Here is an 18,780-nt window from a genome sequence, read left to right as displayed (position 1 = left end):
GTCACCATCCTTGCGGCAGCGTGTCCATCGCCACGGCAACAGAGCCCACCACAATTTGGACCTCCGACAGCCGTGGCAGCTCCATTGCTTGTGCGTCCAAAACCCATGGCAGCTCCTTTGCTCCTGCGGTCATTGCGTTGTGGTGGCGGAGGTGGAACAGGAGCGAAATCACTGCGGCGCGACTGAAATCGAGGGCGTAGCGGAGCAAGTGCAGGCAAAATCAAGGCGCGGAGGGATCAGCTCAAGCAGGTGAGCGCGATGGCGACCGCACGGGCGAGCTACACGGCCAGAGAGCGGTAGATGCGGGCGGCGGTGCTCCACGTCCCGTCGAAGTTGAGCACGGATATAGGATTTGATGCGCATCTGCTGCTATCAATGGATGGCTTCCAGTCCACGGGTTTGATTTGTGTCATCGATGCTGCACATACAAAGTACACACTGCCGTGGCTCGTGGATGCCTTCTTGTTGCCGCTACTGCCCATGCCAATGTCGAAGTTGAGCACGTCGATGCGGCCGGTGCCGGTGAGGTCATCCAGCAGCAGGCAGCGACGAGGTCAGCGCCGGCGAGCTCCGTGCGGCGGAAGGCAGACTAACGTGTTGCCCGATGCCTGTGCGAGCAGCTCGCCGAGGCGGACGCCGACGACGCCACGTTGCTGGGCCACGCCCAGCGGGACGGAGGTCGCCGAGCACGCGTCCTCCATCCACGCGACCATGAGGACCGCTGCGTCATCAGTTCAGAGCAGCGTTTGTTAGATGGACCACGGGCAGGGGCTCGGGCGGGCCCCGTGCGCGGTGCGAAATTACCGTTTGGAACGTGCGTTCCCACCTGTCCATTCTCCTCTCTAGATCCACGCCACACTCTCTCTCTTGAGGTACTCTTTGTGTATTTCCATTTCCTTCACGCTGTATTGCTTCGCTGCGGGTCCTACCACCCCTCCTCGCCTCTCTCTCTCCCATTCTATTCCTCTCTCTCTCCATCCAGCGGTCGTGACCTTTGGCGCGCCGCCGCTAGGCCCTCCGGTGAGATTCCTCACCGCCGACCCAACGGATGCCATCCCCTTCTTCACCGCGGCCCTCGACCGAGTCTTCAGCTGGGTGCCAATGTTAGAAAATAAGTCTTAGGGAGACTAAGACACGATAATGTTGGGAAGCACTCGTAGTTTAACTTAAGAAAATGAGCCTCAGTTTACATCAGGGTCGGGCTCCACTTTTATAGTATCCCGGAGAACACTTTACATTCCACAATTACCCTTATTCAACCACTACATTCTTAGAATATGCTATGCACGAAGGTCATTTGGAGATTACTTGTACGACTTGGTCTCCTCCAGCGAGTCACGCTTCTCACGCCTCCAATCAGCCCCATGAATCGCGCTCTCAGACGATTCTGCGAATCACGCCTTCACGTTTTTAACCTCGGACCCGAAGCCATTTTAACCTCGAGCTTTGAGACCGTTCCAACTTCGCACCGGAGAGGCGCCAACCGTGCGCCCTGATCCTTGTTTCAACAACCCTGCACGAGACAGCAGACAACTCGACGCTCAGGGTTAGCTTTGAGCGTTCGAGGGCAAGCTTAGTTATTGTCTGGTGATCGGTGATTGTCTCTTGGCTTCGAGGCAGAGCTCTTAGCAGGGCGGCGAGGCTAGAACTACTCTTTCATGCCAGATTTGTCCCCCAAGGTTAGGGACCCTCGCCCGAAGCTACTTATTTTGTGGGGCTACGTGAAATATGCTAAACGTAACGACCTTGAGGGTGACTATCTTTTTGGGGATCCCTAACACGGTGACCTCTCCCGGTCCCTCGCCGCCAACCGCCGCCGACCCACCGGATCCCATTCCCTTCTTTGCCACCAACCTCCCACCTCCGCGCTTCATTCCGACGACCTTCTGGACTCCCGCGGTCTCGCCGTCCATCGTAGCCGAACCACCAGAGCGCATCGCCTTCTCCCTCACTGCTACTCTTGACCCCATCCTCGAGCGAGCCACCTCCTGCCCGTGCGTGAGTGAGCTCCCGCATTCGCCGCCGCCACTGGATCCTGTCTCTGCCGTGGCCATGCGCAGTCTACCACCAGATCCCATCCCTCCTCAAGTTCTGCCCCTGTCCGTCCATCCCTGCCTTGGCCGCCCACCTATTCCTCTGCCCCGGCCGTCCGTCTGCCGATTCAGTCCCTGCCGTGGCCATCCGCTCAAAGTTGTACTAGATAACAAAGATGAGCTCCTCCTGTGATGGTTAGTGAACAAATGTATCTCCTATTGCTCTTGTACCCTCCAGCTTCCTATTGCTCCGCTGTTTGCTCAGTGCTCACGCCTCATAGTATTTGATGGCTTGCTGCTCTGCTGTCTGCTACTTTGCTCTTAGTTCCATAGACCCTGAAGCATGCATAGTTGGGTTACTTTGCATCTGTTACTTTGAACATCATATGTGTACTATTTCTCTCAATACTCATACTCAAAACTCATAGCCCCAAGTGAGAAGTGACCAACTAGGCAATTATACAGTATATATATATCCTTTGTGTATTGTCATCTTGATGTACCAATTTATACCAAAATAAGCTACCTTTAAGAGGTACTCAGGATAGTTTCTTACTATCACTGAGGATGTATTCTTCTCAATTTTAGGGCATTGATAATATGTATTATGAGACTGAAAATAGAAGGGAGCGGTGTACAAGAAATGGAAAACCGGCACCTTACTTTATGAGCTCACATGTCCACGCTGGCAGCGCCACGTAGGCAAAAATTGCATTCGTAGACACGCATGGACCTCCGTGATCACACTTTATTAGATCGCAGACCTAGATGATCACTTTAATAATTCATGGACTTAGATGAGATCTCCATTTAAACCAGGATGACGTTTCCGTTCAAGGCTTAGTTTGAAGAGTCAGTTTTTGCTGGAACAGCAATAGCTTTGGGCCTCCATTACGCGAAGAAACTCACGAAATATCAGCCCATAATATTGGTGGGCATAAACTCAGGAAAGCTTAATTCACCTCAGGCCCACGAGTGCCCTCCTCCTAGGCAAAACCTCCTCCTTCCTCCTGTAGCTCTCACCCAAGCATGCGCCTCCGCCATCGTCTTGGGTGTAAAGGTGGAGTGGAGCTGAAACGGTACGACCGCCTGTCTTTCTCATTGTCCTTTGCTTGCCTCGCCTAGTCACCTTACTCGCTCTCCATTCACCATCCGCGCCACCAAGCAAGGTGACCTCCTCACTCTCCCTTCTTCCCCCTGATTAAAGGCTATGTTTCCATCCTTAGACTTGTGATGAAGCCTCGATCTGGTGGTGATGGAGAAACCCCGTGAGATGGTTGGCCCTATGTTGGCTAGGCACCCCTGGGTCCACCGGAAGATTTGTCCCACTCAAGGGAACGTACCCGAAACCTATTCGGCATGAAGACTACTCTGCAGAGCGCGTAGGCTTCATGGACTCCCTAAGACTAGTCGGGTCAAAAGGAAACTACTCTACCGAATTAGAGTAGGACTCTATAAACGTACTCAACTAGGACTCGTACACAATCCGCCCTGTAACCCTGCTCCCCCGACTATATAAGGGCGGGCAGGGACCCCCTCCAAACAACAAACAACAGAAAACAAGATCAATATAATCTACACACAGGACGTAGGGTATTACGCGATCTAGCGGCCTGAACCTATCTAAATCGTGTTCCTTGCGTCAACATCGACTCCTTGATTCTCGACGATACCCACCGCACAAAAGACCACCTTGGGTACTCCCTAGGCAGGTTGCCGGTCTAAAATACCGACAGCTGGCGCGTTAGGTAGGGGCAGTCGCCGAGTTTCTCCACGCAAGATCGATGGCACCAGACATCATCAAGCTTGCGTTCGCCCGAGAATCATGACCTTTAATCAGGGAGCCAGATAAAGACCGCGGAGCTCATTATCCTTCACCCGCAAGTTCCAGCACGGACTCAGCGGATCACGAGCTGCAAGATGAGGCACGCGACAAACCCTCCTACGATGATTCTTCTAGCATCACGGCTATCCCTACGAGCGTAAGAATCTATGGAGGGAAGGTGGCTCTAATCCACGAGGAATCTTCTAGCACTGGGGTGCCCATTGGAAGCTTTCTACTATCAAACAACAGCAACATGAAGCAAGCCATCGCTATACTGAAGGGCATGATCCTGATCGAGTACCCAAGAGCTCATTTATAGCCGAAGGGCTACAACTGCCAACTACTTGCAGTTACTGCTCGCTCGTGACGAGCAACCTGAAATACTGACAAGGGCCAGACAGACGCCTTAACCCCACGCATGTGACCACACTGAGCACACGGATAAAAGTAAACAGTGTACCCGTGCACCCTCTCAAGTACAAGGCAATAATAGCTACAGTACCCCCAACAACAACTCCAATAATACAAGGCAATAATAGCTACAGTACCCCCAACAGCAACTCCAATAATTGAAGACCATACCGGATACTACGACTACTCGGTTACTTGAATTTGTTTTCCCGACTACGAGGTCAACCAACAAAGATCATCGATCATATTAGAATTTCTCAGGGCAAGATTTACATGACTAAGTTTGAGTACAAGTGTTCGGCAAAAAATACAACGAGTTCAAATGACTAGGGTTCTTCCAAAGATATGAACTCGGTCATCCTTATCGCAATGGGCTTAGCCTCCTCAAGGTACTGCGTATAGGTATCCTCTGTGCAGTTCCGGGCAATTCCATCTCCAGCCGCCGACAAGTTTGCCCTCGGGTAATACGACTTGACCACTGCAAGGATTTGCTTGCAGATAGTCTTACACAGTCCAGCAACTCTACCCGGGGTAGATCTTAGTCTCTTGATTAGCGAGTGAGGCTCGGCATCATCTTCAGGTGGAGCAATAGCGTTGACTACGTCCTGAGCAGCACTAGTCAACTCTTGGAGATCACTTTCCAGCCTCCCCACAGTTCAAGCATGGCCTCTACAGGACACCATAGCCAACACCAGCATCACTCCCATCCAATCCTTTCTATCCCTCTCACACTCATAGGCTGCCTGAGTTTCAGCCAGTGATGCCCTAAGGCGGGTAGCCTCATCGGCTACCCGGTCGTGAGCATTTCTCCAGTCAAGTAGCTGGCTACTCGCAGCGGCCTCCTTGCTTTTGAACTCTGCGTCAAACAACACACAGATCAGAATCTACGACTATGAGTAAAACTTACTCAACAACCACGAGTACTCACCCTGATATCTTTGATTCAAAGATCTATAGCGATTCTCCAGTCGCTCCTGAAGAACTTCATGGTCGCTCCTCTCAATTGCAAAAGATTTAGCGGCCTCCTCATGAACTCTCAAGGAATCCGTAAGGCAGCGACACTCTTGCTCCAGTTGCGTCAAACGAGTGGACATGGAATAACCCCTGTTTAGGTTCCAGTATTATCCATGGATGGAGCTAGAGGATGTCATCCAAAGATGGACGCTGGTGGGTATGGCTCTCGTAGGGTAGTACCGTCAAAGGCCTTGGTATGATCTACCCGATCATATGGTAAAGTGTACAAGCTTTGCAAAGTTAATTAATCTATTCAAGTAGTCACGGTTCTCAGTCATGAACTCACATGGTTAAAGCTCTCTTTCATTAGTTACACCCTTTTAAAAATAGAGTATAAGGAGCGGATGCCCGTACCTCTAAAATAAGCATGATCCCGACGATCGCTGCCTTTAAAATATGGGAACTGGCAGGGGAGGCTTTGTTTTTCCCTCCAGGGTCAAAACAACATTATTATTATTATTATTATAAAAACTTTCCCTTTAAAAGCCCAAATGGTGTTACACTTTGCATACCTTTCCTTGATTCACCCTACATATCATTAACTTTTCAACGGTAAGATACTTGCTGAGTATTTCTGGCAAAAGTACTCAATCTTACTTATTTTGCCAAGTATTCTAGAGAGCCACCTTTTGTCATTCCGCCGTGTCTTGATTATTGCTTGCTATTCCCTAAAGGTGAAGATGACACAGTCATAACTCTTTCTATTTTCTCTACTTCTTACTTGGATAATCATTCCAACTATTGCTGGTGCCAGATAATGATCTAGGGAATGGCACTGAATTGCATAAATGTGGACGCCCAAGGGGTGGTCCCCACAACCGTCGTGGAGGAGGATTTGCCCCTCATGAGAGGAGGGATGGAGCAACTGCCAAGATCCACGCCTCCTATGCGAAGGAGACAAATTTAGGTGAACTTCCATCTACAACACTGAGCAACTCAGAAGAAAGAGGCGTCGGTGATCTTGTCGTGCCTCTGCACCCATCCATGCAGCTTTTAAAAGCAAAATTTGACCTTTCCCCTCTCGACTTGTACCTAGTTTGTTCATTTCCGCCGTCTCAATTTGGGCCCACTCATGAACCGAGGTACCTCAACAATTTAAACATTAGAGAAATACGGAAGGTGGACTCTTAGAAATTCTCTTTCATCAACATTTGAGAGAAAAGTGAAAGATATACACATTAATTATGTTGTCTTCAATCAAAATACTTGATGCTTTGATCAAAATTTGGTTAAACTTTTAAAAACTTTGATTGTCAATAGTTTTTAAGTTTTAGTTTGGGAACAAGAAAATCACATGTGTAGATATGTATTAAAAGTACCTTCATAATATCATACATTCATACTTATTTATAAAAAAATATCGGTCAAAGTTAGCTCGAAGACAATAGAAAGTCAACAAGTGTCAAGTTTTTAGAAAGTCAACAAGTGTCAAGTTTTTATGACTGGAGAGAGTATTTATATAGGGCTGATTCCATACAAAAGTTGAAAGCTATTACAACAAATATAAGTATAGTTTCAATGAAAAGTCCTTGTACAGGAGCAACTCCATTTTGACATAGTTATTAGGATTGCATAGCACAAACAACTTCATTAAAATTTAACCTGCTGCAACAATGGCAGCTGTTTATATGATTCCGATAAGAAAAAGGATTACACAAGTAAGGCCATAATGGATCTGGGCACTTCTTAATTATTTATGTTTTCTATACAATGCTCAAAAGTTAAAACACTATGATAGTCTTTCAAAAAGTACAAGAACAATATGATGTCATCTCATGTTTCGCCCTAGTTATGCAACATCTGCGAAGAAATCATGAATTGTGATCCGGGCTGCTACTGGAATTCGCACTGTTTTTTTACCATTGTACCAAGTAATGCTGCCAAATGTGTAATCCCCTTGTAACCTCCACATAGGTGATATTTTGACCTGAAATGTATGAATTTTGTTTGCAGCATTGAATACAAGAACAGACGGCTCAACTTCGATCTTGACTCCAGCTGGGCTTTCAATTGCAGCATGGTATACTGCATCAACCTCGCCTACATTTGTGACCGTTCTGGATACGCTAATTGGATACCTCAGGTATGGAACCGAGATGGATGGCAGGTTCAAGAGATACCCTGGTATTGATGTTTTATTGCAGCTTGCGGAAGTCTTCGTGGCGGTGCAACCAAAGAAATAGTTGTAAACATTCGGATCGATGTCATAAATCAGGCCAGGATCAGCTGCTCTGTTAGGGTTGATGTGTCCACCTCCATAGTCGAATGGGTCAGCAATCTTTCGAGGCAACCCTTCCGCCAGTATCGGCATGTCGTGTTCATCAGTTACAGATGCTTCACCGTGCAAAAATAAACAGAGGTAAGACGCATTGCCTAGTAAATTAGCCATAACTTTATTAGAAGTTATCTCCTAAAACTGAAGCTGTTAAAAATACAATAGTTCCAATGAAGCGTACAAAATTCCTGTCTAGCTAATATGAAAAGGCAATGCACCTGGCGAATTGCCCTAAAAACTCTTCAAAAGCTGTGGTTGGTCTAATTACCTGTGGTGACTATGGCCGATTTCAGTGCAGCAGGAGACCAATTTGGATGCAGGGATTTTAGCAGTGCGATGATGCCAGTTACATGAGGGGTAGCCATTGATGTCCCTGACTTAATTTCGTAGGAATTCCCCTGTGCTGCTAAGATGTTGGCTCCAGGTGCAGCTATGTCAGGCTGTTGAGAAAGCAAGAGCCAAGTGAGATGGCAGATCATAGCTTATTAGTACGCAGTGTCTAGCGTTACATTGAACTCTTGATACCTTAATGATATCAGCATAGTCGGGTGATGGACCTCTAGAGGAGAATGCTGCCACTTTTGGTGCTAGGATCTCTTTACCTGTAATGCTTCGGGCCGGTTCAATCCTTGCGATTGGAGAGCTGCTTAGAACAACCAGAAATTTATCTGAGAAGCCGTTACAGAGCATGATCAAGAGCTTCTAATGAGCAGTGTAGGCCTGATCAGGATTCTGGAAGCGGTATACCTGGTGGTGTTGATGTATTCTTTGATCTTTTTACCATAGTCAATGTCCACAATAACGCACGTAATGCCTTCACATGCTCTGAGACCATCGGTGGTATACTGAACGAAGATAAGACCGGAGCCCCCTCCATTCCGTACGTTTCGCAATGCTTGTGGGAATACCAAAAGCGGGCCATCTCCCATTGGTGAATTTGGTGATGCACAAAGCACAGTTTTCCCTTTCAAATCTTTACCACTTAGATCATCCGCCGTGCACCTGACCGCACAAGGAAAAAAAAGTTTAATTTCTGGCCAGATTCTGAATTTATGGCGCATTTGCAGAAAACCAATTAAATTTAATGGTTTTACATACAGGCCTCCGTTTTCAAGACTTCTGAAAATGCTCCTGGATGAGTTCTTCCCTTGGTAGTAGAGCGATTGTCCCTGCAAAACGAGTAGAATTTGCTCAAGGCAAGAAACCATATGGCAGGCTTGTGACTCTTCAGAGCTTGTTGTCTGTATCCCGTACCACAATCTTTTGCTTGTTTCCCAGGGTGATCACCGTCGGAAACGACCGATCCATTTTGCTCGCCGCGACGGTGATGACCCAGGGAGACGTGTTCTCAACAGTCTGCGGACTAGGCCCGTCGTTCCCGGCCGCGTAGACGACAGTGATCCCCTTCTGAACCGCGTGGAGGGCTCCGAACGAATTGTCGCTGAAACCACCAACTGACAGTGATAGAACGTCCACTCCGTCGTGTATCGCATCGTCGATGGCCGCGAGCAGGGCGGCGTCGTTTCCTTCGGCGTCTCTCCCCCATAAGATTTTATAGACGGCAATGCGAGCGTGGGGCGCGCCGCCTCGTGCAACACCCGCGGCGAGGCCATGGAAGCTGGCCCCCTCCACGACCGAGCCTGCTGCAGTGGAGGCCACGTGCGTGCCGTGGCCGTCCAGGTCCCTGGCTGAGAGGTAGTCAACCTTCAGTTCTTCCTCGGGCACTCCGGCGCTGTAGAACCGTGCGCCGATGATCTTACGACTGCAGTTGTTGCTGTCCCAGGCCTGTCCGACTTGGCACACGCCTTTCCACCGTAACGGCACGGGCCCGTACCCTTCGTCGCTGAAGCTTCTGGACTCGGGCCAGATGCCTGTATCAATAACTCCGATGATTACGTCCTCTCCATATCTGCCTTTATTGAGCAGGTCATTGGGCATTTGGTAGCTCATGTCGAGGAAGTCCCAGCTTCGAGTGGTTGTTGCCCTGCACCTTCTGCTGGGTTTGACGCTGATGACTTCCGGAAACTCTGCAGAGAACAAAGGCACAAAGGCGTCACAGATTTTGCATTGATAGCTGTGGAACAAATCGACGAGAGAACTGAGGAGCATGAGACATGCTCCTCGTTGTTTGAGCAGGAAGGTTGAGAGGCCTGACCTGCAAGCTGCTTAGCTTGGTCTTCGGTAAGCATGGCTGCGAACCCTGAGAAGCCATGCTTGTAGTTGTGAATCATGGAATCCAAAGAATCTTCCATGCTGAAAGTTTAGGAATTTACACGCGAAAACACAATTAATCTCTTGATGGCTGACATTGCTACTGATCTTCGAGGAATGGTACGGCGATGAACCATGATCAGTTTGCACATCATTCTTCTCAAAGGAATTCTTGAAAATAATCAGTAAGTAACAAGCACGGCCCAACTGAAAGAGGATACGTACCTCCCAAGAACATTGCTGAGTATATCATGGTGCGAAGCGATGACATCATCTGGGTGTCCGTGTTTCACATCTCCTAGGTATACGACATAAAGCTGCAGACGCAGCAGAATGGGATTCAAATTACAGAAACATGCACGGTCTCTAAGCTAATGCATACCTCCTCTACTTAGTGATGAAAGAAGTGTTAACAGCCATGCTTACCCTGCGGGATCCTCCATGTACTCCAAGAAACAGAATGCAGAAGCAAAGCAGTAGTGTCGAGGCCAGAAGGGCACGTGATGAAGAATAGAGTCCCATGTTTTCTACGATGTTGTGTGTTGTTCATTGGTGCCATTAGGGCAAGTATTTATAGGCATCTATGAAAGCTGTATTCTCCTTGTCAACATAGAAAGAGTCAGAGAATTCTTAACACTTTGTACTCTGGTGTTACGCCCTTTATTCCTTTATACACTTTCTTACAACAAATACATATTGATTTATGGGATTGACACGTTAACCCCGTGACTTATTTACATCCTTGACAAGTGATACACCAATTAACAAATAATGAAGAAACAGTCCATGACCGAAGCAGCAGGCGTAGTTCCCAATCAACTGAAGTTCTAGTCCGTCCAAACGGGTTTTACTACAGAGTCATTTGTAGATTTTTGTTCGACGAATCAACGTACTCCTCCTGAAATTAGGAGTATCAGTTCAAACCATCTGTGCCAAGTTCGAAATTAAGATTAGAGATTGCCCATTCACCATCTAATTCTTCCTTAAACCGAATGCACGCCAACATCCAAATGATATACGGGGTTAATGAAACATATATAGGTATTTACTCTTTCTAATTCTACTAGAGCAACAAGTTGGCCTGGCGGCTGGTGTACACCAACCTGATCGATCGACCATGTAACGCTCGAAAGCCGCCAGAGGCATTGTTAACCATAAAAGAATCTTTAGCTTCTCTAAATATGTGAATGGACAGCGCTAGCTCTTGCCGTTTCCTCGTTAAAAGAAGTGGTTTGGTGTGGTTTGTCATGTGTGTGTGAGCGCGCGCCACAAGAGAATGTTTCAGGGAGTTGGTAGTTCTGCATTATTGTAATTTCATCAAAGCTATTTTATCTTCGTAATTAAGGTTTGAATTGAAAGACAGTGACCGCGTGACACCATTCGCCTAACCTTATCATGTGTGGAGTATTCCTCAACTTGGTATTTTATCCTGTCTGTCTCGGACAATAATGTAAAGCTCTCTTACGGTGAACAATACTAAACTATACTAGTGTTCGAAAAGAACTAGTATAAAAATATACGATGGTCAAGATTACTTAGGAATTTTGTTACAAATCATATTTAAAAGTTTTTTAAAAAAACTTGAAACTACCACCATCTTGAAACTTTGAAACAACCACCACCTGTCGGCGAGATGACGTTACGATTCTAAAAAATTTATACTGCATCCGTTCGTTTTTATTTGATGACAAGACAGAGGAAGCTAGCTTATTTTGTGCTAGTTTTCTTGTCTGAAATGACATATATATTCGAGCGGAGGTAGTACTAACTTTCAAACTCGATTCCTTTTGTGCCCAATGTTAGACGAGTTCCATTTCTTCTTATCCGAACATGAAACAGACAGGACACATTCGACCCATAGAAACATGCACGCGCTACCTGCTAAACTTCACTACGTCTTACAACCGTGACTCACACCTCTAGAAGCTGCACCTTTCGATAAATACTTTTTCTTTTGAATTGAAAGACAGTGACCGCGTTACTTTGAGTGGAGTATTCCTCAACTTAATATTTTATTTACGGTAAGCAATAATAAACTATACTAGTATTCAGAAAGAGCTAGATACGATGGTCAAGATTACTTAGAAATTTTGTTAGAAATCATATTTCAAAGTTTTTTAAAAAAAACTTAAAACTACACCATCTTGAAACTTTAAAACAACCACCATCTGTCGGCGAGATGATGTTACGATTCAAAAAAATTCTACTAACTTTCAAACTCGAGTCCTTTTGTGCCCAATGTCAGACGAGTTCCGTTTCTTCTTATCCGATCATGAAATAGACAGGACACATTCGACCCATAGAAACATACACGCGCTACCGGCTAAACTTCACTACGTCTTACAACCGTGACGCACACCTCTACAAGAGGCACCTTTCGATAAATACTTTTCTTGTGAAAGTTAAGGCTTTGATCTTTTCTATAAATACTTCTCAGATAAGGCTTTGATCTAGTCATTCCAACTAACATATTTGATTTAGGAGGATGATCTAGTCATCCTAGCATCATTTGGTGATGCATCGATGCTCGCTAAAGATAATGACGGGAGACCGGCACATCAAATTAAATTTTGGGTCTCCATCACACGCATCTCACTTACAGCAGTTGGGGACTAGCCCATAGTTTTATTGCACCGATATCCATGCACTCGTCGCGAGCGCTGCTAGCATGTGACGGGATCCACCCGCGGGAGCCGCCGCGACCGGGCGAAGACTAGTGCTCCGCGCGCAGCCGCGCATGCGGCATGTTGTTGCATGTTTCTCTTTTTTTCATTCAACCATTTTTTTCATAAGACTGTGTACTCGTGTAGATATAAAACGGACATCGTTTATGTGTATAAGTTACGTGTATATATTATCTAACGATATTCTCGTACAAGAATGCGTCAAAATCTATGCAGTTAAGTTGTGTATATCATTAAAAAGTGTAATACAAAAGTAACACGGAAGAAATTGTTACCGAAAAGTTATGTATATATAAATTGTGTGTATAACTATCTAAAATTAAAAAAACTGAGTTATCTTTTGAAAATTCGAAATTATGCCCATAAGTTGTGCATGCCATCAATGTTGTGCTAAAATTATCTCGTAAGAAGTTGTAAGTAATAAGTTATATGTCAGAGTTATGTGTATAAGTTATGATCTTCTAAAAATAGAAAGTTGCGGGAATTAAAACTTCCCAAAAATGAAAAGTTAGGAAATCGAGCATTGGCGACCCTCTTGGCGCGTGCGCACCTGGCTGTTAGCGGTGCCACTATATACTTGACCTCTTCACACAAGAAATGGCTAATGGAGGCAAATTACCCACAAAGCAAGGTTTGAACCCCTCCTTCTGTACCTTTTCTCTTCATTTTCAGCTGGTTTTATACTTTGGGCATGTATTTGCTTCGTTAGGGGCAACCGGAGGCCTGTTTTTCAGCCAAAAACATCGAGAGTATACTTTTTGGATTCGGTTGTCTTTTAACAAACTGATATTCTATGTGTGAATCGCGGGGATGGAGCTGAAGCGGGAGTCCTTCATCGTCTTTCCCTATTTCCCCTCATCCTTGGTTCACTTTGCCCTAGTTGCTCTCCGGTTTGTAGGCCGCCATTAACCAAGGTATGGCTTCCTCAGCCTCCCCTCTCCATCCTCAATTAATTCCATTTTTATGTGATTAGACTCAAGAAGACTTTTGTGGGTTCTATCTCGCGGGTAGTTTGCAATCACATTGTTGAACTGTTCGATCATATAGCATGGCATAGTTTTATAATGAACTCAACTTTATTCAAATTTAGCCCCCACAATAATGCTTGCTGTTTGGACAATTCTGTTCTTTGCATTGCTTATTTGACACCATTTGTAATGGCGGTGGTTGGTGGATTTTTTTTAATTTTTTAATACCCCTTTAATACCGATTATTTTTTAATATAACAGTACCGATTGCACAACTGGTACTAAGGGGAGGTTTGGAATCTGAAGGTGGATTCCCCAGGAGTGCCTCGTTCTTTTTCCCTGTGTGCTATATATCTAGCACAGTTGCGCTGTTATTGCTCATGGATGCAGCTAATGGGCCAGTATTTATAGACGTGTATGAATCCGGAAGGACTGTAAAAAAACGCGTCTGAAATTTACAAAGAGACGTGTGTGTCTGGTGTTCTCTTGTGTTCAAAGTAGGAAGAGTAGTCCAATGCATGATACTCCGGCGATCTCGCTTTTTTACTTTTCAGAATTTTAACCATTCGAGGGGGAACACAAAATCCTCTATAGATCAGACGTTTGCCTACGTGTGAACGAGAAAATGACTGGTTTGGTCGGTGGGTGAACGAGAATTAGTTGTGGGAAGGGCCCAAGTGGAGAAATAGGTGATTTAAGGGCCAGACCAGTTTGGATTGTCTCCTTGCCGTGAGAATTTTTTGCTGATACAAATTTAGTGATGAAGTGGTATGACACCAAAGTAAATTTTTCTTAGAGATCTGCACCTAGAGAAAAATAAGACAAATGGTGCTGAAAAGACATCTCGTTTTTTAAAGGAAATGATTTAAATATAAAGGTGGTATTCACCAAAATTGCTTTTTCTCTTGATACATGTCATATTTACAATGTAGAGTAAATTGCACCCACCACCGTACAACAAGTGGGTACAAATTAGTCAACCAACTTGTATAATATACTTCAAGTTAGTACCGAATGGTCAATTTGCCCACTAATTTTATTACTCTAAACTAAGCACGTCCTATATATTATTATAGGAGAACCAAAAGTGAACGATATGTAGGTGGAGAAAAATTGTCATTTCTTTTCTAGATACTAGAGTAGCAAATGGTTTGGGAAGTAGATTATTTGTCATGTGTGAGTGCACGAGGCAAGTAGGTTAGAGAAAACGTGAGAGGATATCTTCCTTAATTCGTGCGTTCACCGGTAATGTAGAATTTTTGTTTGCGACGTGACAGTTTGATTAGTACTAGCGGGCTGAGCTATTTAGCGACCTCTTCAAAAAGCTATAAAAATCTATAGCGGGACATAGCAAAACTATTTCATTTAGCAGTTTTATAAAGGTATGAAAAATTTTAGTTAATCATGCACATAAACATGGACCTAAGGAAATTTTATGAAGAGTAAATTTCACCGGCGGTCCTTAAACTTATCCCGAGTTCTCATCTCGATCCCGATACTCTCAAAATGCACATGATGGTCCTTAAACTTGTTCTAAACTCTCATCATGGTCTTTCAACTTGTCCCGAGCTCTCATCTTGGTCCTAGTACTCTCAAAATGCACATGACAACCCCTAAACTTGTCCCGAGTTCTCATCTAGGTCCATAAACTTGTCCTGAGCTCTCATCCACTAAAACTTTGAGTGGGATTTGAACTTGGTTTAAAATCCATATTAAATTTTTATTGATTTTGAATGGTATTCAAACTTGTTTCAAATACTCTTAAACTTTGGATTGATTTGAGTGGGATTCAATCCTAAAGTTCAAATCCTACTCCAAATCAATTCAAAATTCATGAGGAATTGAAACCAAGTTAGAATCCCATTCAGAATTGATAAAAAAATTTCATGAGGATTTGAAACTAAGTTCAAATTCAACCCAATGTTTTAGTGGAACAAGTTTACGGACCTGGATGAGAACTCAGGACAAGTTTAGGGACTATTATGTGTATTTTGAGAGTACCGAGAATAGGATGAGAGCTCGAGACAAGTTTGAGGACTGCTACGTACATTTTGAAAGTACCGGGACCAGGATGAGAACTCGGGACAAGTCTAAGAACCGCCGGTAAAATTTACTCTTTTATGAATACTATGCATGTCTATGGCTACATGAGAACATGTCTTCATGTCTATCACTTCAAAATTAAATATTATAGTTAGGGTTTTATACCACTATCATAGTTTTTTTAGCAACTAATGAGCTTTTGGGCCTCTAGTGTGAAGAAAATGAAGGATTATCAAACCCGCGGAATGGGAAATAAGATTAACAGTGCTAAATAGATTTCGCGGCTAAGCTAAATAATACTGTTTAGCGGAGCTAAAGCGTCCCAAATGGCCATAGCGGAATAATTGGCAATGGTGTATCGTCAGCTCTCTAAAAAAGTTACAGCAAGCTATAGCGAAGCTATAGTGGGCTATTTAGAACTATATTAGCAGGCCATGACCATGTAACCGTAGATATGTCCTTCAAACTTGACATACCAGTATTCTTGTCATTATCAAACTTGACCGGTATTTCTCCGCATAATTTGTTCCTATTAGTAATTTTCTAGGGGGATGCTGCAGACATTATCAAACGTGTTCACCTTCGTTTCGAGGACCCAAAGTTAGTCAAGTCCGTATAATGACAAACACAAGATACCTATAGACGACGGGGGAGATAGGCTGATATATAGCTACTCAGAGGAAAAGATAAATGTCCAACGCTATTCTATTCGTATTTAATTTTAGAAATTTTGAATTAGACCTCTACCTGTGGAAGGTAATTAAAGCACTCTATTAAGTTTTCGGGGCAAAGTTTGGATTTGGATACCACTATAACAGCGATTAATTCTGCTTGAACATGGTATTCATCATGCGATCTAATTTCAGGAGGTGCAAGCAGTTACAAGTCCTAATAGATATGTCCCTTCACATCGAACAAATATGAGACTCCTTTGTAATGTCACTTCATCATGTATATATATGTTTCATGAGGTCAATATAATAATCTATTCACTCTTGTCATTTATCTTCCACTCTCAACACAGTATCAGCAACAGCCACGTTCAGCCCTCCTCGCTCTTAAGTTCGGCCACGAGAGGGAGAAAACCGCTGCACCGCGCTACGTCAACATCATTGCCGGCGCAAACCGCTGCAGCGCTGTCTTTCGTTGTGGTGGTCATCGCGGTTTTCTATCCCCCGCGCGTACGGCACCCGAGGCCTGGACCTTCTAGGGAAAGAAAATTGGAAACCGATAAAATTGAAGCAGTCACAGAAGAGCACATGATTAATTGCCTCAACAACGAATGGTAAGCAACAATTTTATGACATGCTTACATACTTCTCTGTACTTTACGTCAACGACTTCGTAAAGCCGACCACGTCGATGTCGTCACCCCCACCGGCGGCCGTTTCAACGCATCAGCGCTGCTGCACCTGATGCGCTGCGACGGCATCTCTGGCGGCTCGCAGTGGTGCGGCTGTGCACGGTGCCTGGCGGCTGCCGCGGCCGGCCAGGAGCGCACACCCTCGGTGCGTTTCAGCAAGTAGCGACACGGTGGCAATGTCCACTTACTCAAGCCAAATGCGGCGGCCGCGCCCAAGGTTACCGCTGCAGGACAGCCCTCGCCATTGCGGCACGCGGCTCGCGGCGACATGAATGTATTCAGGTTCTGCGGCAGCAGCACTCGACGAACCGCACGTCTATGCCTAGCAAGCGCCCATGGCCCATGGCCGAGCGGCAGCGATGCAAGGCCACCCGGCTCGCCCGGCACTGCGCCGTCGGCGCCATCCGGCGGCGGTGGCCGGCGATCACCTCTGTACGGGCTTTGGTGGGCTCTAAGCCGTTTGGGGCCACATTCAAAATTATGTCGGCCTGACAAACTTATTTTCCTCTTATTTGTTTCAGTAGCAATTACAATTAATCCCTCATGTTTCTTCGTATTTTAGTGCTGGCAATTTAATTAAACTTTTATGTGTCTATATGTTTCTGTTTTTAACGGAACTTGCATGGTTAAGTATATACTCCTGTACTCAATATGTTAGACCAGAACATTGTGTATGTTTAATCTATCTAAACATACATACATAATTACTATTTTTGCTTAGAACCCGGCAGGATCTCTCGCATAATTTTGTCAATTTTGCATGGTAGAGTGTTTACTCCTTCAGAATATTTACTCTCATACTACATTTTTTCACAACCTTATTAATTTAGCAATTTACTTTATAAATTGTATTTTAATAAATTAGAATTCTCTTAATTAAGTTATTCTTAATTAAAGATGTATTCGAGGCAAAATATACTACATGTCTTCAATTTGGGATTGAAAAATATGCTAGACATTGGCTGCAATAAATTCTTTATAAATTATAAGAATTTATTTGCCCTAAGACCAAGCCTTACTTGTCCATCACTAGGAGGTCTACATCTTATGATGAAGATCTATGTGTGGTCCCAGAGACTATACTTTTAGGCTGCAAGATTATGGTCCCAGAGACTATAATTTTAGGCTGCAAGTTTATTACCCATTATTGGGAGATCTACTCCATTATTTCATTATACGGAGACTATTACGTTGTGAGCATCAATTTTTCAAAAATGACTCAATTATGAGGTACACCTTCTGCGATAACCTCCAATTCTCCAACATAAGAAGATATGATGTTTCATATTTTGCATCAATGTTAAACATCACCAATGTGGGTTTTGAGGAGTTCGCCTGGTATATATCTACCTATATATTCCTCCAATTTTTCCCACAGGGTATTTCTTGAGAAATTATCTGAAGGATGATCAAATGAGGGAGTGTTAGAGAATATTTACCATGGGATCTAATTTCAAGGGGTGCAACGTTATAAGTCCTAACAGACATAAGACCCCTTCGTGGTGTCACCTCATCATGTATGTATATGTACATATTTTATAAGATTAATATAACCATCCATTCACTCTCTCGTCATTTGCTTCCACTCTCGACACTATGTTTGTGACTTGAGAACGTAGCTCCGTAGGATCAATTTTCTAACGGTTGAATCTATATGAATATATGCCATTTTAGTCTCTCGGTGTTAGTGACTTAGGGTGTAAGTGTATGTTGCTGATGTGTACGTGAACATTTGCATTTATACTTTTATAAAAAATTTTGAACAATATTTTTGGGGAGAAAAAAGTAATGCGATTACCATGTTCATCCGTTTGACCGTACTTACGTCTTCGGTCGTGGGCCGCCTTCATTATGCGCCTCGTTTCCGCCGCGCGCTGGATGGATGATGGGCTAAAATTACACCCAATTATGCTATTCGTTTTGGTTGTGAGATTTGCGGTCACGATGCCACGA

The 18,780-nt window shown here is 44.6% G+C and overlaps 1 protein-coding gene across 1 annotated transcript; it reads right to left on the bottom strand.

The window, feature by feature from the left end:
• Positions 1-6,873: 6,873 nt before the first annotated feature.
• Positions 6,874-10,356, bottom strand: LOC117855481 (subtilisin-like protease SBT3.5). Its single transcript, XM_034737849.2, has 9 exons — positions 10,196-10,356; positions 9,995-10,086; positions 9,714-9,811; positions 8,813-9,585; positions 8,657-8,727; positions 8,306-8,560; positions 8,084-8,201; positions 7,827-7,998; positions 6,874-7,617 (listed from the first exon to the last, which is right to left on the bottom strand). The coding sequence occupies exons 1-9, from the start codon at positions 10,289-10,291 to the stop codon at positions 7,073-7,075; spliced, it is 2,220 nt and encodes a 739-aa protein (XP_034593740.1). The 5' UTR covers positions 10,292-10,356; the 3' UTR covers positions 6,874-7,072.
• Between the last annotated feature and the right edge of the window lie 8,424 nt (positions 10,357-18,780).

This window comes from Setaria viridis, chromosome 5, assembly GCF_005286985.2.
Source record: "Setaria viridis chromosome 5, Setaria_viridis_v4.0, whole genome shotgun sequence".
Taxonomy (NCBI): Eukaryota; Viridiplantae; Streptophyta; class Magnoliopsida; order Poales; family Poaceae; genus Setaria; species Setaria viridis.
Note: the sequence above shows the minus strand (reverse complement) of the source record. Positions and strands in the feature narration are given on the sequence as shown.

Bases quoted from the DNA above. Each gene is read 5' to 3' on its own strand.
- LOC117855481 (XM_034737849.2), bottom strand. From the start codon at position 10,291: ATGGGACTCTATTCTTCATCACGTGCCCTTCTGGCCTCGACACTACTG. The intron at 9,586-9,713 runs GTCAGGCCTCTC...TGTTCTCTGCAG, and splicing joins CCAAGCTAAGCAGCTTGCAG to AGTTTCCGGAAGTCATCAGC. The intron at 7,618-7,826 runs GTAATTAGACCA...TGCACGGTGAAG, and splicing joins ATCGGCCATAGTCACCACAG to CATCTGTAACTGATGAACAC.